The sequence below is a fragment of the Nycticebus coucang genome, chromosome 23, assembly GCF_027406575.1.
Source record: "Nycticebus coucang isolate mNycCou1 chromosome 23, mNycCou1.pri, whole genome shotgun sequence".
Classification (NCBI taxonomy): Eukaryota; Metazoa; Chordata; class Mammalia; order Primates; family Lorisidae; genus Nycticebus; species Nycticebus coucang.
This window is the reverse complement of record NC_069802.1, coordinates 12,630,258-12,653,648: the sequence shown is the minus strand read 5'-3', so window position 1 is coordinate 12,653,648 and position 23,391 is coordinate 12,630,258. Positions and strand designations below refer to the sequence as shown.

General features: G+C 46.0%; 1 protein-coding gene across 13 annotated transcripts in view; it reads right to left on the bottom strand.

Annotated features, from left to right (window-relative positions):
• APBB2 (amyloid beta precursor protein binding family B member 2) overlaps positions 1-23,391 on the bottom strand; it is a 425,552-nt gene that overhangs the window by 101,037 nt on the left and 301,124 nt on the right. For 10 of the 13 annotated variants that reach the window (XM_053577899.1, XM_053577898.1, XM_053577900.1 and 7 more), the window contains 3 exons: positions 13,745-13,807; positions 13,258-13,343; positions 13,105-13,165 (listed from right to left, as the gene is read on the bottom strand). In XM_053577899.1, coding sequence (XP_053433874.1) covers positions 13,105-13,165; positions 13,258-13,343; positions 13,745-13,807 — 210 coding nt within the window. The remainder of the gene's footprint in view (positions 1-13,104; positions 13,166-13,257; positions 13,344-13,744; positions 13,808-23,391) is intronic. The other 3 variants (XM_053577907.1, XM_053577908.1, XM_053577909.1) reach the window with 1 other exon arrangement.

Here is a 23,391-nt window from a genome sequence, read left to right as displayed (position 1 = left end):
AGCATATCTTATTTTCGGGGAAACAGGGTAGCTCGCCTCTGGGCTGCTATTCTGAGTTAATCCCAGCTCCCCAGCTAGCTCAGCACCTTGTTTTAAAGAGCTTAACTCAAAGGTTTGGCTTGATGGGTAAGTCCATCACAAGGAAATGACTTGACCAAGGTCTCAGAGTCTGTGAGATGCAGGTGAGCAATGGATTCTCAACACAGCACTCCTTCCACTGCCCCCGCAGGCTCAGGAGGCCAGGGTCACCCTTTTTTTCTATATACCTACGTAAGTGCCAAGAAGATAACCGGCACTTAATGTCTATGATTTTTTCTTCTAACGAAAAATTTCAGAATATCCAGAGAAAAATCACAAAAAACAATTAAGGCAACATGAGTCCCATAAATTATGAAGGTAAGAGAAGTTTAATATTCTCAAAGAATAAAAAGCTTATCTGAAAGCACTTAAAGTGTTGAGGAAAATGCCAACCAGAAGTTGCCCTTCTACACAGGGTATCAAGAAAGAAGTTGAAGCTTTGGAATTAGGAGAATTGGAGGGCAGTGATGGTGAACTTCTTAGGAAAAAGATATACCACATATTAAAACAAGGGCTCCTCTGTCAAGGGAGCTTTTTGTCCCTGGGTAAAGGTTTAAAGACAGGATGATCAGTAAACTTGTCCTTGGGAACTTTCCTGGTTTCAACAGAGCTGACTGGGTCAGAGTCACTAGGCTCATTCAGTATCCAGGTTGCTAATCTGTAGGCCACATGCAACCTCTGCGAAACCTCTTCCATGCTAACACAGTGGAACTCCGACCCTCCTACTTTTCACATAATGCTGGGAACAGGCTTTACATCTTGGAGCAGAGGGTGGCAGCTCACCTTTAAGCACCCCTGGGGCACCAATTAGTACCAGTTTGTGGCCGGTTAGGAGGTGAGCAGACAAAGCTTCAGCAGGTATTTATTTACAGCTGTACCCCATCACTTGCATCACCGCCTGAGCTGCCCTTCCTGGCAGCTCTGCAGCAGCATTAGATTCTTATGGGACCATGAGCCTGACTATAAACTACATGCAGGGGACCTGGGTTGCACCCACCTTATAAGTACCGCTGGACGGTCTCAGGTGGAGATGGATTGTACTTGAACCATCCCAAAACCATCCTTGCCCTCAACCCTCCCCAACCCCAGGACTGTGGAAGAGTTGTCTTCCATGAAACCAGTTCTTAGTGCCAAGAAGGTTGGGGACCGCAGCTTTAGCCATCATATAGAACACAGACATTCATTTACATGTCTTCAGAATATCCTTCACTTATTAACCCCAGTGCTGACCAAACACCACTGTCTAATTCTACAGTTCAATCAAGTGGGAAAGGAACTAACTTCAACCTCGCCACCCAGCTGCAGCAGTGTAGTTAATGGGCGCCGGCCCTCTCTCTACAGACTCCACAGCTTTTAGAGGTCCGCAAAAAAGTTCAAGGACTGTGAACTTGAAGGACATTCATATGCAACACTGCACCAAAACAGGCTTCCACTCCACTGGGGGATTTCTCAGTGTTCTGTCCATTGTCCCCCAATGTCAACTTTAAAAAAAAAAAAAAGATCTTAGGGACAGTGATTTTGTAGGTGCCACCTTATTTATCAACAACCCGTCCCTTTGACAGTAAGAATGCTTTAATGCTGCTAATGGAACCAGGCTTAACCTTCAGGCCAGGTTCTGCTGCAAGCCCCCGTTTCCAGCATCCTTGACACTCCCTGAAAATCGACACACACTTGGGAGAACCATCAGAGCAACACGGGATGCTCGCAGACAAGCCACGTACTCCTGTAACGTGGGGCAACCTTAGTTTCAGTTCACGTTTGTACAGAACCTTGCAGTTTTTTTTGTTTTTTTTTTTTTTAAGTTAGTATAGAGCCCCTACTGACTAAAGCCCAAGGCTTTTAAGTGACCAGGTATTCAGAGGACAGGAACAGACAGGCTTTAACCTGGGTGTGAGGAAAGGGAGGAGGCTGCTACTGAGCTCAGGAGCCTCCTTCCTGCTCTGCTGAGCCACTAAGGAAGTCTGAGTTCAGGAGAGCTTTACATAAATGTGCTATGTTCTATACCATAAAGGAAAAGGGACGGGATATGAAACGTTAAAAATACACATACTGACTCACTAAAGCAGCCAGTCAAAAAATTGTTTCAAGACTTGTTTTGTCTGTAAGACGAGACAACATTCAATTTTTTTTTTTTTTTTGTAGAGACAGAGTCTCACTTTATGGCCCTCTGTAGAGTGCCGTGGCCTCACACAGCTCACAGCAACCTCCAACTCCTGGGCTTACGCGATTCTCTTGCCTCAGCCTCCCAAGTAGCTGGGACTACAGGCGCCTGCCACAATGCCCGGCTATTTTTTGGTTGCAGTTTGGCCGGAGCCGCGTTTGAACCCGCCACCCTCGGCATATGGGGCCGGCACCTTACCAACTGAGCCACAGGCGCCACCCAACATTCAACTTGTTAACACATAGGATGTTTCTTATATATATCGTCACTGCCTCCTCTTTGGAAGTTAGATTAAAACTTCATATGTTATTTATATAATCAGGTACACCATTTTCTATTTTAATTTTTTTCTAAGGTCTGGAAAAAATAAATTTATGTTGCTTAACTTTAGTTGTGGTACACTGTAAACTCCAACTGCCAAAATGACCCCCAGGTTGAGAGGGGAAGCAAAGTGGTCTCTTAGTGACCCATACACCAGGGACTGAGCTAAGCCCCAGCCACCTCCGGGGGGCGCTATCTACATAGCAGTCCAAACTGGTAATTCAACAGGACAGGACCCTGGGGAACCATTATACCAGAACATTTTAAAGAAAATTTTGGATGATAAAAATTGTAGTTGAGGCTGGGTATGGTGGCTCACACTTATAATCTGGGAGGCCAAGGCAGGAGGATTGCTTGAGCTCAGGAGTTTGAGTTTTCCACTAAAAATAGGAAAACTAGCTGGGTGTTGTGGCGGGCGCCTGCAGTCCCAGCTACTTGGGAGGCTGAGGCAGGAGGATCACTTGAGCCCAAGAGTTTGAGGTTGCTGTGAGCTATGATGCCACAGCACTCTAGCCTGGGCAACAGAGTGAGACTGTCAAAAAAAAATCATATTTGATGTTTAGACAGGACTATAGTTACTAAAGCATCTCTACACACACCTTATTTGGTTTTTACAGTAACACTGAGTTTCCCAGTCTAGGCATTAGTATCATCCCATCTTACAGATGAAAGAAACAAAATTCAGAGGTTCAGAGAGGTTAAGGTACTTCTTCAAAGTCACACAGCTCACCACTGACAGAACAGGGGCTAGAAACCAGGCATTCTGGCTCCTATTTCATACTCCTACTTGAAGCATGACCCTGTGTTAGGGACGATGACTCTGGCTGGTTTCTCTATTGTCATTGTGAGTCAACTGCTTGGGTGTGTCACTAAACAACCCCTTCCCCAGATATTTTTTCTCAGCCTTCAAAATAGTTGCATGTCCTTGGGTAAGCTTGAACTTCTGGGACAGCATTCCCACCACTGGAGTGCCATAAGGAATCAGAGAACCAAAGCAAACAGAGGCTTTGAAGGCCATAGAAAGGCCAATCTACTCTAAGAGGAAGCCTAGCCTAATGGTTGAAATCTTGGGTTCTAAAACCAGACTGCCTGGGTTCAAGTTTCAGCTCTGCTGTCTGCCAGCTTGTGAAGCCCTAAGCAAACCAGACCCTCAGCTCCCTCAACTAAAAATAAGAGAACACACCTCATAGGTTCGTGGGAACCAGAGCAGCGTGAGGCATGTGGTGGTGCTATGTGGCCTGAGTTGGCCACCCCCATTTACAAAGGCAGCAGATGGAACTGAAGAACACCGCTCTTGTCTAACACAGCCTTTGTGCATCCTGTCACACGTACTAAATGCTCGATGAATGTCAGCCACGGTCATTACTGTATCATTGGGAAGAGCACGGACTTCAGGATCTGCCTTCCTCGGGTTCAAATTTCAGTTCGTCCACATAATACATCTGTAACTTCAGATAAGTAACTTTGGTTCTGCCAATGTCCTCATCTGTACAACAGGGATGAGACATTCACTCACCACCGGGACTGTCCTGAGAATAAGATGACTTGCTGCGGGGAGAGGGCCCCCGACAGAGCTAGAACTGGAGACACTCTGGTTCCCTCCCCCATCCGCCCTCCTGTGCTGCCAGGTGCTGAAGATCTACGTGGGATGCCCATTCATTCCACTGTTTCTAGATTGCTGCCAAAACAAAAATATCCAAAGCAGAAGAGATGCGCTGGGTTGAGAACATGGTCTACCAATCAGCTCCAGGCTGCTAAAGAGCTCATCTGAACCCACAACTCTGAAAGAAATCGTGCTTCTCAGAAGTGATTTTTCGAGAAATCATAGGCTGTTGGTGCTAGGTTCCACCTATCTTTCTATGGTCAACTTTCTAGCTTTGCTAGAGACAGGGATCACTTGCTGTTCTATTGGTAATGTAGCTGGTGCAGGTGTGTGGGCCCCGGCAGGGACCTGTCTGCTCACAGAATAAGACTACAGTGGAATCCCAAGGGACACATTGATGACCTGTGCCCATAGCACAGGGGCAACAAAGCAGTGGCTGGCTGGGGTCTGGGTTAAGACTGTTAGTTTGACAGCAAAACATGGTTTTAATGAAGCGATCTGCAGCCTGTGGGGCTCCTAAACCCAAGTGGAATTATTTGTTAGAGAACTGATCTCAAACTCAGAAGTCACCTTCAACGTGAAGCAACCAAATTCCACGTATGGTTAGTTGCAAGTTCTCTCTTAATCCCAGCAGCACTGTAACTGTCATTAAAATATTACCAGTTTCTCTGTTGCACTGTTGTTTCCCTGCCCAGTCTGATCTTGCATGTAAAGCTACTGAACACAGGCCCAATGAACAGACGAGCCTGTGGCAGACCCACTGTCAGCGGCGGTCGCTTTTTTTATTAAATCATAGCTGTGTACATAAATGCGATCATGGGGCACCATACGCTGGTTTTATAGACCGTTTGACACATTTTCATCACACTGGTTAACATAGCCTTCCTGGCAATTTCTTAGTTATTGCGTTAAGACGCACTTGGTATCAGTTTTGTCTGAAATTATGGGAACCTGACTACTAAAATGATTCTTATAAGCACCAGAGCCAGAAGTGGAGGAAGAACTCAGACCCTGATCTTTGGCTGGGCTAGAAGACCTTGCACTTTGATGAGATCTTAAGATAGGAGTCCTAGGGGGACTGTTGTGACTTAGCTAGACTTGGTTTGACATCTGAATTATTCTGATGGTCCTAAAGGAGGAACTCACAGTTCCTACCAATTTTATTAACTGCAAATAAACAAGAAATGTTTTCGTGACCACCAAAATACTGGTATATGGCATTAAGCCCTCAGGCAGCAGGCCTGAGAGAATGAGATGGCTCTTTTCCCAGGGGCTTTGAAATGCCAGGTAAGGACATCCAGGACTCGATCAGCTGGCCCTTCTTGTTAGACTTGCTCGATGAACGTTCTGTGGCTGCATCCGCCTGAGGTTGCTTGGTTCTGCAACTCTTCGTGGCCAGGATCCCATGGGCGTAAGTACACGCACCTGCTGCCCCAACACTCTCGGGATGGCCACTGCTGGCTAGTGTCCATTACCTCACCTGTTTCCTTCATTCCTTCAGGGGGAGAGAAAGTCTGCCTTGCCTTGATTAGCTTTTCTAGGCATCTGCCCAGCACGGCGCAGCTGCCGACAGTTGGACAACAATGTGTCTTGTTTCACCAGCGCCCTTCAAAAGTCAGGGGCTCACACGTGGCTGCCAATTCCTCACCCGCTCACTCAGGCAAGTGTAGTGACCAGAAGTTAATAAGAAAAAGGGAGCCGTGATTGTGCCAAGACACAGCACTGCACTTGGCTGTGTTGGCAAATAAAGAGAAGAAAACACAAAAGCTGTTCTCTGGGCTAACAGACAAAATGAACAGCCAAGGCCAGTGGCAGCGGGCGTCAGCAACAGTCAGTGGAAACCACTGTGGACCAGGGGCAGGAAGCCTGGATTCAGTCCCACTCTTCTGTGACCAGCTACACATGCCCGGACAGGTCACTCTGCATCTCTCCACGCCTTCCACTTCTTGTATGGCTTGCCACTTGATCTTAGTCAAAAGGCTGAGACATGACCTTCTATGCTTGACTGAGCTGATCTTTGTTTTCTCCTTGTGAATGCCAACCTGAAAGCCACCCACAGAAAGTGAAGTGATGCCACATCCAGGAAGAGCCTTTGTTTACCTGGGGGCATGCCGGAGGTGGCGGGTTCAAACCCAGCCCCGGCCAAATTAAAAAAAAAAAAAAAAAAAAAAAAAAAAAAAAAAAAAAAAAGAAGACTGTTTACCTGGGGGCTTCAGCTTCCCGCATCTTACTAGACACCAGGTGAGAAGTATAACTGCCTACCTGAACACCACCACCGTGAGAAGCCTGAGCCACACGGAATGGCCCTGGAGATGAGATGTCCCATCAAGAGGAGCCCCACACCACTGGGAACCTCTAAGAAGCCATCTCGGAAACGAACCCTCTAACTCTGCCGCCCCACGTGGATCAGGGAGGAACTGCACCACTGAACCTTCCCCAAATTCCCAAAGCCACATCGTGAGCGAAATAATTGATTGTTTTAAGTTACCAAGTTCTGGTGCAGTTTGGTACACACTACAGAGGAATATAACAGAAACAATGTTATCCACAGTATTGGACAAACACAGATGAACCTCAGCTTAAATCTGTTCCTAAAAGCATTTGCTGAAAATGAACACAAATTTACATGTAAAATCACTTTCAAAGCTCCTGCACTTATATTTTTTGAGACTATTTCAAAAAGAAGATTATGAAATCCTGTGCAAATTCAAGTACATGCATTGCCTTAGCACCATCTTCTTCTCGGAAGCCACACGAGCCACCTCTTCTACCCGGCCAGGGTAGATGCCTCTGGCACAGCCTGTGTTCCTGCCGCAGTAGCTCAGCTCTGAGTGTGATGTGCTGAACCTGCCTGTTGCCCGTTCCTTGTAGACAGGAGCCCTATGGATTCCTGCTTGTGGTGGGAACAGTAATAATGGCTCATGCACAAGGAATACTTATTATGTGCTAGGGACTGTTCTAAACATTTGACATGTCACATTTTATGATGTCAACTCAATGTTTACAGCAGCTATGTGAGGTAGGTTTCATTACCCTTGTTCTACAGATGAGGAATCTGAGGCACAGAGAGGCAAAGTAACTTGCCCAAGGTCAATCAGCTGTTCAGCAACAGAGGCTAGCTTTGAACCCTCTGCTCTTAACCATTACACCGTTCAGTAAACACGTATGATCCTTTAGCTTTCAAGAAACGTTTTTGACTCAATGAATCAACAATGTAAATCACATCCAAACTTTCCGCACAGATCAGGATTTCTGAAAGAAGAAACCTGTACCATGTGGATAAAAATTATAACTACATGCAGCTGTAAAATCCCATATAAACGTTCAGTAATAATGAATTTGCTACACAGACTAGAAATAAATCTGAATAAGATACTCCTTACCACTTCCTGTTTATCAGTGCTAATCTAGTCAGCAGCTACTAATTACTTCATGAAACTCTATAGGAACCAAGGGAGACCACAGATAAATAAGCTCAGAGATGAACATTAGAATTTCATGTTCAGTCACTGTTCATTTCAGAAAGTTCCTCTGTCAAATATAACAGATGATTTGTGTCTTCTTGCTCTCTGTCCATAGCAGGTTATAAGAAAAGAGTAAGGAAACAGGAGAAGCTTCCACAAATCTAACTGCTGGATGATGGGGGAAAAAATAAAATCCCTGAGCAGCTGAGAATTGGCTGAAAACGGCTGTAACAGAAACAGCAGAAGAGGCACAGGAATGATGTTTTTTAAAAATCAGGCTTCAAACCTTATAGTGTGGTTAGTTCAGAGCTGTCTATACAGTATCAGCATCCCTGCAAGCTTAGAAATGCAATCCCCTTTCCTGCCTCAGACAACTGAATCAGATCTACACACATGTAAGTGTGAAAAGCACTGAAAGGGCTGGACCGTGTCTGGATCAGAAGGGTAAGGAGTCTGCCTTTCCAGTTTCCCCCACCCATTCCTACCTACCTCTAACAACTCTGCTACTTAATTCCAAATACCCATCAGCCAAAATGATCTTAATAAGCTGGGCGTGGTGGCTCACACCTGTAATTCCAATCCCAGCACTTAGGCCAAGGCAGGTGGGTCACTTGAGCTCAGAAGTTTGAGATCCGTCTGAGCAAGAGCGAGACCTGGTCTCTACTAAAAATAGAAAAATTAGCCGGGTGTTGTGGCAGGTGGCTATAGTCCCAGATTCTTGGGAGGTTGAGACAAGAGGCTCCACTTGAGCCCAAGAGTTTGACGTGGCTGTGAGCTCTGACACCATGGCACTTTAGCTTAGGACAACAAAGTAAGACTCTGCCTCAAAAAAAAAAAAAAAAAAAAAAAAATCTTAACACTGATGTAAGCAGTAATTGGGAACAGGCAGAGAGGACATTTTCTTGGGCTAGGAGTCAGAGACATGTAAGATCAAGGCCCAGTTCCACCTGTTACTAGCTGTGTGATAAAGCAAATTATTTAACCTATTCTAAGCATCAGCTGCTCATCTATACCCTGGGGAGATGACTCTAACGCCTTGTGTTTGCAGGAAGCGTGTGTGGAGGTGCCTTGCAGAGCAGAGGGCACACGTGGGGTGTGTGTTCAGGAGGGGAGCCAGCCCGGCTTCACAGCTCTTTTTCTTTGATTTTGAATACTTTTTCTTTCCTTCTCCAGACTGAATGCTGATCAGACTGCAGGATTTCATCTCCAGATGCCACAGACCGGGACTGCGACGTTTCATTTGGAATTGGAAAATTTCTCAGAACCAGAAGCGACTTCTAATTTGATGACATTTATTTTACAAATGAGAAAGCTGAAACTCAGAATTTAATGCTTGGGACAACATAATCTTCCTTGCTCATTTCCTTTTTTCTGTAATGCAAAGAATGCTGTTCTAACAGCAGTACTAAGGACCTCTCCTCACAAATATCCTGAAAACAATTTGTTATCCACCCAAGATAGCAGAATGAGGTGGCCAGAGGCTCAGGAGACCCGTCTTCAAAGACCATCTCCACCACTAATCCTGCAACCCCAGGACTCACTTTTTTCACCTGTAAGAGGAGGACCGTTAAGTCATCTCTAATGCTCCTTCCAGCTGTAAGTAATACTGTGATTCCTGAGGAAATCAAGTCCGTTTCTTTAAAGACGTAATTTCCAACATTTTCCACCAGGGGGCAGAACATCTTTACCGAAATCTGAGCAGAGTTACACAAAGGATAGACAAGAACTAGCACAGATTTTTCAAAGCATTAAGTTTTCTACAATTTGATTGTAATTGGTTTTTATTTTAATGTTAAGCATTTAGTCAGCAATGTGCGCCATGGGCTAAACTTGGATCCTAAAGAAGGTACTAAGGTAGGATGAGCATAGAGGTCAGACTGAACAGGAACTGAGCAGGGCTGCCCGGCCAGTCCAGGCATGGACAAACGAGGCCATCATCTACAAAAAGTCCCAATATAGAGAATTGGTCAAAACATCTTCGTGTGGAAAAGTGACACAAGAATGACTAAGAGAAAAAGAAGTGATTGGAGAGAAATACTGAGATTGCAAGCAGCAGATAGTTTAGAATTTTAAAATGTGGGCGACGCCTGTGGCTCAAGGAGTAGGGCGCCGGCCCCATATACCAGAGGTGACGGGTTCAAACCCAGCCCCGGCCAAAAACTGCAAAGAAAAAAATTGTTTTAAACGCATTAGGACTAGATGCAACGTGCTATTCTGGAATAGATCCAAGAAAAAAGACATTAGAAGAAAAACTGCTAATATAAGAATATTTAGTCAATAGTTTCATAGCCATGTTGATTTCTTAGTTTTGACAAATGTGCTATGGTTGTGGAAGACACAACGTTAGGGGACAGGGGTGGCGGGAATATGGGAACTCTGTACTACCCTTATAAATCTAAAATGATGTCAAAATAAAAAATTTACTTTCAACAATCATAGAAAAATGAGACGAAACAATAGCCAAGAATAGACAGCAACATAGTTTTCATAGCAAATGCCCTGCTCCTATGATCATTTATTAAGGGTGAAATTTGAAGACAGCAGCTCACATGCAACAAAACTGAAACCAGTCCATAGAAATGGCGGAGCCCAGAGGAAGCTGGGACACAGCCGGAAAGGCAGGTTCTAGCACTACACTCTCGGGTTTACATGCTGCTTCAATCTTTCTGGAAAGCAATTCTGCAGTAAGTGACAGAAGACATAAAATGGACAGTCTCTGACCTGGTATAATACCAGTTTAGGAACCTATTATACCAGGGCAATAATTTAAAAGAAAAGTCATCTATTTTTATAAGTTGTAGCTCTGCAGGAGGAAAACAGCTCCTGTGACAAGCACCTAGACCGATCATGGTGCTAGTGATTAAATGGACTATCACAAGGAAACGAAGAATGGCAAATCCGAGAACTGTGGAAAGGAACACGTGAAGTTAGTTTTATTAAAGAGCTCTCTACATGAGCGCAGTGTTCTAGACTGGGTTTGGGACAGAAAAAGACAGTGGAACAAGTTAATAAATGTTTAGTTAATACGTGGCAGATAGCCAATATTAATTTCTTAGTTTTGATCAACATACCTTGATCATGAAGATGTTAATGTTAGGAGAGGTCGTGTTCCCGTGTGTCCTTCACCTGGGCTTTCCTAATACTAACATCTTTATAGATCATGGGGACAGATTGAGAATTCAGTGAGCAGCACAACCGGGAGGGAAGGAGCGGGTGCCCAGCCTGCGGACGTGGGTGGAACTGAGCAGTCCCAGTCCTGTAACTGAGTCTACCTCGGTCACACGCATCACACATCCTGCCGCTCTGGTCAACTTCCCAGCAAGGCGTCATAGGTGTCTCTGCCTGGCCCTTGGTGGTAGAGAGGGCTGTGCCGCTCCTCCTCCAGCCTTTGCTGACAGACCCAGTAAAGCGCTTGGTAGCAAAGCAGACTATTTGGAGCCCGCCCTCCCTTCACTTCATCCCTTCCTTACCATAACATTTATCTTTAAAGGACAGCATGCCAACAGTAGTCCAAGGACTTGTTTAAAATACCACTGGCTCGAGAGTGGCCATTGTCTTATTGGGCTGTGCTTAAAATGAAGCTTAGTTGACTAGAAACAGTGGATATTTCATCGGGAGCCCTGAGATAGGTTTTTCTGTCTTTTTTTTTTTGGTTGCAGTGTGGCCGGGGCCAGGTTTGAACCCGACACCCTTAGTATATGGGGCTGGTGTCCAACTCACTGAGCCACAGGTGCCACCGATAGGGTTTTTCTTAACATTTTTTTCTTTTTTAGAGCTGAGTTGTCACTCTGTCACCCATACTGGACTCAAACCCCTTGGTTCAAGCGATCCTCCTACCTCAGTCTCCTGAATAGCTGGGACTACAGTCACCTGCCTCTGCACCAGCTCTGAACTCCAAGATTCTTTTTTTTTTTTTTTTTGGCCGGGGCTGGGTTTGAACCCACCACCTCCGGCATATGGGACTGGCACCCTACTCCTTGAGCCACAGGCGCTGCCCAAACTCCAAGATTCTTAAAGAACAAGGTAGTCCCCGCAAAGGAGTGAAGGTTTTGAGGCTACACTGTGCTCCCCACTGAATACTATGAAGGAAACCTGTTTGCTATTTTCTTTGTAGAGATAGATATGCTTTGCCAGTCAGAACAAATAAAAATCTGAGAAGATTCTTCCCCTCCATGGCATAGGGGGGTGCAGAAGGGTTTTAAAGAGGACATGGTGACATTCACGGCAGTTAGTACTGAGGATCAAGGGCACCATTTCTGAATGAAATATAAAAATACAGGGCCCCCTATTCAAAAAGAAAGGAAAAATGCTATAAAAGTACTTAAGCAAAGCTTTCTTTCCTCTGTATTCTCTTGACTTATTCGTAGTTGCCACCTAGTGTCACCATCCGTCAGGTGTGGGGAGACACTTGCAGGGTGAGCGCACACATTCAGGCACAGCAGCTGAGGTGCACACACACAGCACCGGCATCTGGGTCCCCCTCTGACCTGTTTCCAGACAGACGCACCACGCACTGGCCAGGGGCTGAGAAACAGAGCCAGCAATGTTCCTGGGGCTCACCACCTCGACCCACAGCAGAGAAGTGAGCCACAGGTGGGCTACAATGTCAGTGCTGAGTCCTGCTAGGTGTCTGACCTGGGGGTGGGGGTGGCAGGCAGAAGACTCACCTCCACTGAGGCGCCCGCTGAACGCACAGCAGTGCCCAAGGCCAGGGCAGGGCTGGCCACTACCACATCCCACCCCAAGACACCATGGGGCGTGCGCCTGACCCTAGCCCCCCAATGTTCAGGCTCTGCCTCCCTACTGGAGAAGAGATGGGGAAGTGTGGTGGGGCCTGGGGTGCCTGGGGAGGTGGCAGAAGTGAGCACAAGCCAAAGAAAGCCCTGACCCTCTGGTGCACGCTCCTTCTCCCCACTAGACTGTAACAAAATACAAATTTGCAGGTGAAACAAGAATTTCAAGACGGCAAGCTCATAGGATTAAACCCTATGTAGACAGGTCCTCTCACTGTGGGGCCCCGGGCAACGGCACTGGCTACATGCCACATGACTGGCCCTGCTGGTACCCCAACAGATGTCTAGAAATAAAATGGAAATGCATTTGCCTTCACTCCCATCATAACGTGTGTGCTTCTGAGGGGTGGTAAAGAGGTGGGCATGAGGGGTGTTGCCCCTGGTATATCTTTAAAGATGCCCAAAGCCCATCCATTTGAGTAATAATTTTAGCCTACTACCTGTGCAGAGAGCTGATGTAGTGAGATACAGGCAGAGTCTTGATGGTTATAGAAATCCTGTCAAACCTAACTTGATTTAGGAACGTTCTTCAAGAATCAGGGAGATTAGGAAAGAGAGAAGATTGAGGGATAATTACTTATCCAGTGGCTCTATGCTCACGTTTGTAAAAACTGGGCCATATCCAAAGTCCTAACTTTGATACCCGACTATAACCTGGTCGCTGAAAGCGTGTTTCTTACAAACCTTGGCTTCTGGGTCGCTGTTGATACTACAAGAATCGTCATCGTCAGCATGTGGGGCATTTCTAGAAAGAAAAACAGAAAACCGGACTTAGAATCCTATCGCACACTCCAGCTGCATCCAGACACGCTGAAACAAACCCTTCCAATGTCCTACCTGAGTTTCAAAGACGCGTAGCGTAGTGTAGCTCCTTCAAACTCTTTTAAACTGGGGTCTGGGTTCACTGTGGCTGCGTGTAGATCCTGGAGGAAGATAGACCCCTGTTAACTGACAGTGGGGGAGGGTCCATTACACTGCCTCAGATACCAAAGAGGAGAAAAGTCCTCTGTAAAGGGGCAGAGTGGATGTGAGCGTGGGCAGGAAAAGGCATGCAGGGGCCGCTGGGTGCTGACTTGGTGCAAGCGCCTGGTCTCACAAAACAATAAGGAACCCAGGGCGATCAGCCCTAAGTCACTCACAATGGGAGACATCAAAAAAAAAAAAAAAAAAAAAAAAAAAGGCAACACAAGCTGAACGCCCCTAGCAAGAAGCCAAATCACTCCATCGCTGCAGAACGCATGATACTCGTGAAGAAAAATACGCAGCCACAGCCATGCAGAAAGGAAAAAAGATTAAACGATCTGAAATCTGACAATATACTTGCCTTCCAAATGTCACTATTAATCTTTCCCCCATTCAGAACAGCAAAATCACTCCATGGCTGTTTCTAGACATACAATTATTCACATGGAAAAGAAAGCACATTGATTTAAAGAAAAAAAAAAAAAAAAGGAAAAAAAAAAAAAAGAAACGCAAGACACTGTTGTTAGCATTGATATTCACAGGATGGGTTAGGGAACAAATTAACTCTTAACACCAACTTGTTAGCACACTCTAAATCCAGACAACCGCCTGAAAACTATGGCAAGAGGAGACGGAGCCTTAATTACTTACCAAAAGACTGAACACTATTAGAAGCAGACAGGGGAGTTATTTTCGAAATGTAGTCTTAAAAGCAACCCATATGCTTGCAAGTAATAAATAACCAGCGGGCCTAATTCCACAGTAAGCATGTTCCTCCCTATTTACTGGAGGTGGGGTGAACCCAGGGATGGTAACTGCATTGGTTTAAAAACTGAGGAAGGTCCAGGGCTATGGGCACAAAAACCTGGGGCGGTCAAGCTATTTTCCTTTTAAAGGAGAATGAGGGGAAGAAAAGGGCAGTTAAGGAGCAAACGGACACCAATTATCTTGCTGAAATTTGACCTAACACAAAATAGCTTTAAACAGTCTACTATAAATTCTTCTAATTCATAAAAGGCTTTACGTCCTTGCCCCACAAGCCTCTTTGCAAATTCTTGATCATGAAATGATTTGTAAACATCATGGTATAAAGCAACCTGGCCTGGTTGCGAGGGCTCTTGCAACAGATCCTCAGATCTAAACTCCTTCCATTCACCTCAGACAATAAGAAAATGTCTTTTTCTTTTCTACTATGCTGAGGAAATACTCAAATATTTTTCATCTATGATTTGGGGAAATAAATGAAGCTAATAAAACCCAGAGGCAGTCTCATTAGTTTGTTAAGTACTGACCGGTTATGCAAATCTCTGTCCTTGGATAAAAGGATCAACAAAGGAAACTTTTCAACTGAAGCTCTTTAAACATGAGAAATGAATACTGACCCATAACTTCACAACTATAGTTTTTAAAACTACTAAAAATAGAAGCGGCTAAGTTCAATGACGCATCTTTCAACTCCTGGGGCATGTGAACTCTGCAGAACTCTGTATGAGGGCAAAGGCTTTGAAAAGTTAGATCCCTTGTCACTACTGAGAGGTTGGTGTTGTTTTGCTTTTTATTTATTTATTTTTTTGGTGGAGGCACTTGAATTTCAGTTTTTCAAAATAAGAAAATTTAGACCACTATATATTTCAAAATAAATTCTGTTAATAAATAAAACGGCTGGAATACAGCCCCAACCCTTACCTCTCCCTCACTCTAAACCCCAGAGCAGTTGTCTTTACTGAGGAAAAAATTAATAACCTAGGATGTCATGTTAGCTCAGAAAATGGGTGTTGGGTTCAGTGCATTGCCCAGTTTGTCTCATTTTCAGGTAGGCCAGTGATCAAAGGCTTTTTTTTTTTTTTGAGACAGTTTCACTTTGTCACCCTTGGCAGAGTGCTGTGGCGTCACAGCTCACAGCAACCTCCAGTTCCTGGAGTTAGGTGATTCTCTTGCCTCAGCCTCCCAAGCAGCTGGGACTACAGGCGCCCAGCACAACACCTGGCTATTTTTTTTGTTGCAGTTTGGCCGGGGCCAGGTTTGAACCTGCCACCCTGGGTATATGGGGCCGGGGCCCTGCCCACTGCACCGCCCAATCAAAAGGCTCAGAATCAACACTAGAGGGCTTGTAAGTACCAACCACAAAATAAAATTTTAAGCTAGAATGTCTTTTTAAAACAGAAAAGCTGATGTGGCTCAAAATCATCCCCATAATATATCTGTGAGTAATATTTGTTTTTTATTTAAGTTTGACTTTGAAAAAGGGTATCAGATGATAGATTAGGAAGACACAAAATAATTGCATCTTTGTGGAGAAGTTAAAAAAAGAGAAAAGTGTCTGACAAAAATGAATCCGAAATCAGAAATTATCCTTAAGAGATGCTATGTAATTAGGACTAGAGAGGTGAAATACAAGTATTTTCTAAAATAAGCACTCAGAAAAGCCTTCAGCACTTAAAACAGTTCTATGTTTGTGTGGTTTTAAAAATTCTTTATGTATTTATTCTTTGGACATAGGGGTCCCCCCCTTAAAGTAAAAGCTGACTACAGGTCTAAGCTAACAACTCGGTTCTTAGGCTATGCAAACATGAGTCTGCTGGCACGCTCCCCACAGTCACCTTTTACAGATTTAAATAAACAAAGACCCTACACACTGATTTTGCAAACTCTTAAAATAACACGGGCACTCCTAAAGAGAACCTTTAAAAGCACACAAAACTCAAGTAAGGAAAAATGGAAACCAGTATTAGATACTGTCTGTTTTGACTAGGCTACAGGTTTTTTTCTCCCTTCCTATATTTAAAAACATTTTGTACCAAAGACAAACTTTCTCCCCTGAATAAATGACCATAATTTTTCTTCAAGAAAAATTCTTTAAGGTTGCTAAAAGACAAAAACACTTTGCCTTAAGTTTTAAAAAAAAACGACATAGTCTATTCATATAATTTTTTTTCATTAGGAAGAGAATATTTTCTACATTTGGCCAATAACTTTTTTTTTTTTTTTTTTGGAGATAGTCTCTGTCACCCAGGCTAGAATACTGTGACATCACCATAGCTCAGAACAAGCTCAAACTGCTGGGCTCAGGACATCCTCTCGCCTCAGTCGTTCCTCCCCACCCCACCCCAACCCCTGCCTGGCCACCCTCACCCCTGGCTAGTTTTTCTATTTTAGTAGAGATAGGATCTTGCTCTAGCTCAGGCGATCCACCTTCCTCAGCTTCCTAGAGTGCTAGGATTACAGGCGTGAACCATGGTGCCCTGGCCAGTAACTTTCGCTAATAGATTTTTAAAAAGCAACCCAACAGAGATGCTTTGGTTGTACAGAAAGTCTGCAGCCAGCCTGAGATTCAGTGTGAGTGGTGGAGAGAGGGAGAGAGGAAGGCAGCACACAGTGAAGAGGAAAGTCAGGTGCACCAACAAGATGGGAAAGGGGAGAGCACAGGGTGAGCAGAGACCCTCTTCCACGAACCTCCTCTCAACCTGCGACCCTGCAGGCGAGGCAGCTAAAGCCTGGCACAGCTGAGTGACCTTCTGGTGCCACCGTCAAAGCTGGGGACATGCTCCTCGTACTGGTCCTGTACCTGCCCAGGTTGCAGCACCTGCTACTCTGATCACTGTGACCACACTCTGAGAAGGCCCAGCGCCTCAGCTTCTCAGAGCTCCCCTGTGCCCGGGGGCACTGACCCAGGGCCATGCGTGACCCGACCCTGTGCAGAAGCTCTGCGAGGGCAGACTCACTAAAGGAATCCAACGGTGCCAGCTTGACTACTGAGAGATTTCTTCCACACTTCTCTTCTGGGGTCTTGGAACACAATTTGACAGATGAAAAACAAACAAACAAACAAAAAAAAACAATGATGTGTTGTCTTTCTGCTGGAAAAAGGCCAAGACTGGAACTGCTTCTTTGACAAACTCAACAGAATGCTCGAGAGGATGAAGTTACAGGGGCTGGGAGTGTCCCTTACTATGCACAAGGGGACTTTCTTTAGGGTGCTAAGCAAGTCGCTAGGAAGTGGCAGCAACGTGCAAAGCAGAGCACGAGAACGGAGGGTCGGGCCTGCTGGGGACGGGCCAGAGGGAGAGAACGTTCCCCAGAGCTTCGCTGGGAGCCAAGGTCCTGTCACCTGTGTGTGCTTCAGAAGGGCTGATGTCACAGCGCCGTGTTTGAGTATTTGTCTTGTGAAATTTAATCCTCAACATGGTGGTATTGAGAGGTGGGGTCTTTAAGAAGTGATTGGGTTATAAGGTCTCTGCAGTCAGAATGCATTCCCTTTCATGGACTAATGGGTTATCACAAGAGGATGACTAGTGGCTTCGTAAGAGGGAAAGAGACCTGGGCTGGCATGCTCAGCCTCCCGCCATGTGATGCCTGGCATCCCCTCGGGATTCAGCAGAGTCCCCAGCAGCAAGAGGGCCCTAACCAGATGCAGCCCCTCAACCTGACTTCTCAGCCTCTGTAAGAAATTCCTTTTCTTTTAAATCACCCAGTTTCAGGTATTCTAAGCATCAGAAAGCAAACTCAGACACAGCCCACTGGAAAGCCGGGGGTCGAACTCTGCCTCTGCTTTCATTTCCTGTGACCTCAATTTCCTCATGTATCAACCAGGGCTAAGGAGATGTCCCATCGCCAGCAACGTGAGACAAAGAACGTCAGCTCTGGGCATGGTGACTGGCTGCCCAAAGATACCCTGGAAATGAGTTTCCTATCCTCTCTTTTTCCATGGAGGAAAAACGGTTTGGGGATTATAGAGTGTCTCAAATTATACTTCTCAAAGCTCAAATCTTGACAGAGTGGGATTGAGAGGTATGGCCTTCACAGCTGAAAATCTGGAATTCTGGAATTCCAAGGAATGGGGCAGGCAACGCCAATGAGGGCTGTATCACTTGTACGTGCACAGCTTTTCCTTTGGGGGAGACTGGGTCTTGCTGTGCTGTCCAGGCTGGGGTGCGGTGTCTCTTCACAGGTATGAGAGTAGCCCACTGCCATGCTAGGTCCTCCTTTTTAAAATGTTCCGTTTTTGGTGGCTGTGATACCATCAGAAAGCCGTAGCACTGTGGTTTATTACACAAACATGATTCAGGGAAGTTTAAAAATCACCAGTAAACAGGCTGATGAAAGCTTGTGTAATTAATTTAGCCCCTGTGAGCAGCAGCCACATAGAAACTACAATCTGGGGGGGGGGGCGGTCGGGACCCCGAGCACTGGCCCTGCCACCACAGCAAATAACTAACAGCTCCCTGGGCTGTGAAACTGGTTTTACCCCTTCATTCAGCAAACATTTAGCCAATGTCACTGTGTACCTGGCACTGTGCCAGGTGCTGGGGACACAAGATGAGGGTGACAACTACTAAGGGCTTCCTGGAGGGAGAACGACACTCCCCAGGTAAGAGAAGGGACAAAGGATCTGAGGGGACTAAAGGGTTTTCAAAGCAAAGGAGAACAAGAGCTGTCATACTTAGCAGAAAATCCCCTGGCAAGCTGTGGAGCCCAAGAGAGTCTGACTCAATGGCCTGGGGAACCAGGGAACCAGCATGGTTGACAATTCTGGAGGGTCTCCTGGGAGCTGTCCTCGCCTCACGGGCTGAGAAATCCTGCCATCGTGTTCACTGCGCCCTTCTCCAGGGTCCTTTCCATCTTTCAAATACCATGATTGGGTCAGGCAGTTCAGTAAAATGACAGAATGGCCCTTTGATGTTGTTATCTTATACAGGCACCAAGGTATCCATTGTGCCCCTCAGGGCGAGTCAGCTGCTCAGGCCACCCGAGGCCACAAGCACTTCAGCAAGAACAGAGAAACAGGACCAATTCCCCTTCCCTGGCATCAGACCCACCCTTCTCCAAACTCTTCTTTCGGAAACTCAAGAGCACCTTCAGTTAACAAGATCAGAAGACTTGGCCACGGGCTAACAGTTACTCAGACAAATCCTGTGTGTGGCTCTCCCTTCTCTAAAATTCGACATCCAAGTAACTTGGGAGGTAATTTGGAACAAACAAGTGGTTTGGGGGGACAGCGGCGTGTGCCAAATTTCCGCAGCAAACGCTTCCTGGCCAGTTTATAAACTTTCAGAAATGCTACTGGTGTGTGCAGTGGAAACACGATCCACTGCGCTTAACACTTCCCGAGTGAACTTTGGAATGTGAAATGTAAAATTTTCAAACTGTAAGGGGGCTTTCAGTCAAACTTTTGGGAAGCTTCGGTAACAGATGTAGCCCTTATTTGATTTTTTTTTCCTTTTTCTGAAGCTGGCTCAGAAAAAAAGCAGAATAAAATATGCGTTTCTAACACGACATATTTCCCTTATTTCTTCTTTCCCTTAACATTTTGCTTTCTCTGTTTTGAAAATTAGTTGAAATAGATTCTATTTAGGAATCAAAGAAATGGTGTCAAGGAAATAATCATTTCTCTTCAACTGATCTATGTTATTCAGAGAAGTCATTTTCTAGAAGGTTCTGCCTATGAGGCAGCCCTCCCTAGGGGTGAGATAAAAAGATTCAGGGGCTTCCAAGCCCCCATCATGGGGAACGCTGTGACACTTGGGGCTGAAGGAGGGTCATATTACCCAAGCGCCACCCTCTTTCTGCAACTCTGTTGTCAAACATAAAAAGTAACGTGACAAGGCTTTTAGCCTGACGCTGTATAAATATTTGCATTTTCTTAGCGCCTCTGGTTTAGTGTCAGTGTCAGGGGGCCTAACACAGCAACACACAGACCTTTTCCCCTCCTCCTCCTCCTCTCTTCCTAAGACAAAGACACGAAGGCGCTGGATAGCCCACCCCCTGACACACTCAGGCCAAAAGACCCTAACTTTCCAGGCAAGCTGTGGAATTTAACCACCTCTCTAAAGTCCCATATAAAAGGGGTGTCTAACTGCCTCCCAGGTCACAGGAGGGTCACCCCTCCCTTTTTGAGAAACCTGGCCTGCACATCTCCACCATGGCCGTGTCTCCTGGAGCCACTGCTTACACCTGTCACTGGGTAAACGCCAGGCTGGCTCCTTCCCCATCCTCTCCTTCCTGTTCTCTCTGCTCCTCCGTCTCTGCGACTTTAATTTGCTGCCTTTTAAATCTGCTTGGGGCCAGGTGCCACCCTGGTTCACTTTGCACTTTGGGAGGCTGAGGTGGCAGAGTCACTTGAGGTCAGGAGTTGGAGACCCTGTCCCTCCAAAACAATACAAAAATCAGCCAGGAGTGGTTGGTGCCTGTAATCCCAGCTACTTGGGAAGCTGGGGTGGGGGAGCTGCCTGAGGCTGGGAGTTTGAGGTTGCTGTGAGCTATGATGCACTCTAGCCTGGGCGACAGACTGAGATCCTGTCTCAAAAAATAAAAACAAATCTGTTTGGTTCTGTGACTTAACGGATGGCTTCATGTACAGCGGGTAAAATGTGTATGAGGAACAACTGAAAGGCTGATCTACAGAGTATCTACCCCACCGCTCTATGAAAGCGCTGGGTATGAGTCACTGTCTCTGAAATTCCTAAAAATACGCATCCCTTCAAGTTCCATGGAGGGATAAACCTTTGCTGATACAAAGGCACAGTTAGCAGCACGAGAGAGGAACAGAACTAATGGAAGGAGCAAGGTCAGCGCAGGGCCAGAGTGGGGACTGGGTGCATCCTGCCCGCACACCAGCGGCACAGCTCTGCAACTCCCAGCTCTCAGTGACCGCTTTTCTCAAGTGGGGCACATGAGGCTGTCTCTGCCACATGAGTCTTGAGAGGATCAAATGGAATGAAGCTTACGAAAATCCACTGAAAACCACAGCAACCTGTTAAGAGCAGCGAGGAGTGAAGGGATCCTGAACCGTGGGAGAGGTGGCAGGGAGGGTGAGCTGTTTGGAGCCCAGGAAGAGGCCCTGAGCAGTGGGTGGTACAAGGCTGGGCAGCCGGGGTGTGTGTGGTGGGGAGAACAAGTAAAAATAAACCCTGAAGAGGGTTAGGGATTAGAGGCCAACTCTGCTACCTGGGAGTTTTACCCAAGGCCAGCAGCCCACCCATGCTGTATTCTTTCCAAGATTTTTATGAAAAATATAGAAAAAATGCTAGACTTTTGTTGAGACAGAGCCTCAAGCTGTCGCCCCTGGGTAGAGTGCCGTGGCCAACTCCCGGGCTTAAGCGATTCTCTTGCCTCAGCCTCCCAAGTAGCTGGGACCACAGGTGCCCGCCATAATGCCCGGCTTTTTTTTTGGTTGTTGTTGTCATTGTTTGGTGGGCCCAGGCTGGATTCGAACCCACCAGCTCTGGTGTATGTGGCTGGCGCCTTAGCCGCTTGAACTATAGGCACTGAGCCAAAGTCTAGCATATTAATCAAAGAATAAAACACCAAGCCTCATAAGCCTCCGAATGCCCTTCTTGGAGTCTACACAGCCATGCTGTGGCCTCGGTGGGAAAGCTTTAAGGAGGACATCACTACTTCCGAATGCAGATGACATGAGATTCCTGGGACAGAGCCTGCAACTCGACCCTAGTCCAGTCCCCTCACCTCTGGGACAATGATGAAACAAAGCAGCTGAAATCTTCAAGCCAGGGAAGCTGAGTGAGACAAACTCTAGCCTAGGATTCCGGACTCAAGTTCCAGTCCCAGTGCTGCCACCGGTCACTGACCTCTCTCTGCCTCGGTTTCCCTGTCTGTAAGGTACACATATTGACATTCTGGAGAGGGCATTCCCTGTTGGTGAAGATGGAAGCCTGGAACAAAGAGATCCTTGGAAACAGAGATGCCCACGGAAAAGATGTGCAGGTAAGGAAGAGTGCCTACGCCCTGGCAAGAGCGGACGCCGATCCTGGCCGGCTCTGCTTCCCGGAGGCTCCACCCCAGCCGGGAGGCAGCTGTACAGAGGAGGGGGAGGGGGAAGCTGTACTTCATGCCAAGCTCCTTGAGGTCCAGGACTGTGTCAGTTCATGTCTATCCCCAGCACACCCGATACAAGGAGAACAAGTGACTGCAGGAAAACTGCCCAGCAAGTAGGAATATGATGCTTCAATAAAAAGTCACCAGTATTACCCAGTGACGAGCAACAAGACTGAAGCGTGTGCCTGGTTGTCAGGGCAAAACGCAGACACACCAAGGTCCTCGTCCACCAAGGAGGGCACAGCTTGCTCCAACCCATTACTTTCAAGGTGGAAAATCTGAGGTCCAGGCCGGGTAAATGAGAAGCCAAAGGCCCGAAATAGCAGGAATGTGATTAGGATGCAGGTATGACAGGTCCTACGTGTCAATAACCAAAGATTTAGGAAACAAGACATTGTGTACTTTTAAGAATAGGAAGGGTGATAGGAGTTGCAATCAGAGAAGCTTTGCAGGTAAGTGGAGTTCAAGTGCCCTTCACGTCCTCACAGTAAAATGGGCTTAAAGAACCAAACACTGCAGTCAGAAAAAGGCAGAAAAGCCTGGGTGTCAGAGATCAGAATACTTTTTCTCAAAAAAAGTCACTCCTTAATTGTGACCTTTTCAGACTGTAATCCTCTTGAATATTTTATCAGGATCCACAAACGCTCACAGCAGGAATCTTTACATTAATAAATAGCACAATGAAACTTTGTAATGCTCCGATTCTTGGTTTAAACCTCTAGATTTCTTCCTCGGGGCAGCAGAAATTTATGCTGCCTATTGTTTCCAAAATAACGTCACTTATGCTAAGTAAACACATTTTTTTTTTCGTAGAAATTAGGCTTTGGAGGGCTCTCCGGGGTTATCCTTGCAGACATCCTCTCCGCGCTACCAAACGAGCCCAAGGCTAATTAATAAGACGTGTAGTAATTACACACGTCTGGCCATGAGATGTTCTTCTCAGGGTAAATATTTTATGGAGCCAGCACCATAAAATGGCACCTGCAGGGTGAAGTACTACCTCGGTGAGCCCCAGGGAGTCTTAACCACATCTCATTAATCAGCCCCCCTGTTCCCATACCTGCAATGGTGTTTCAAGAGACCAAAAGCCATTAACAAATAAAAACATCCCTGAAAGATGGATATTAACACCATTTACTAAAAGGAAGCATTACTGAGATTTCAAATGCAACATGC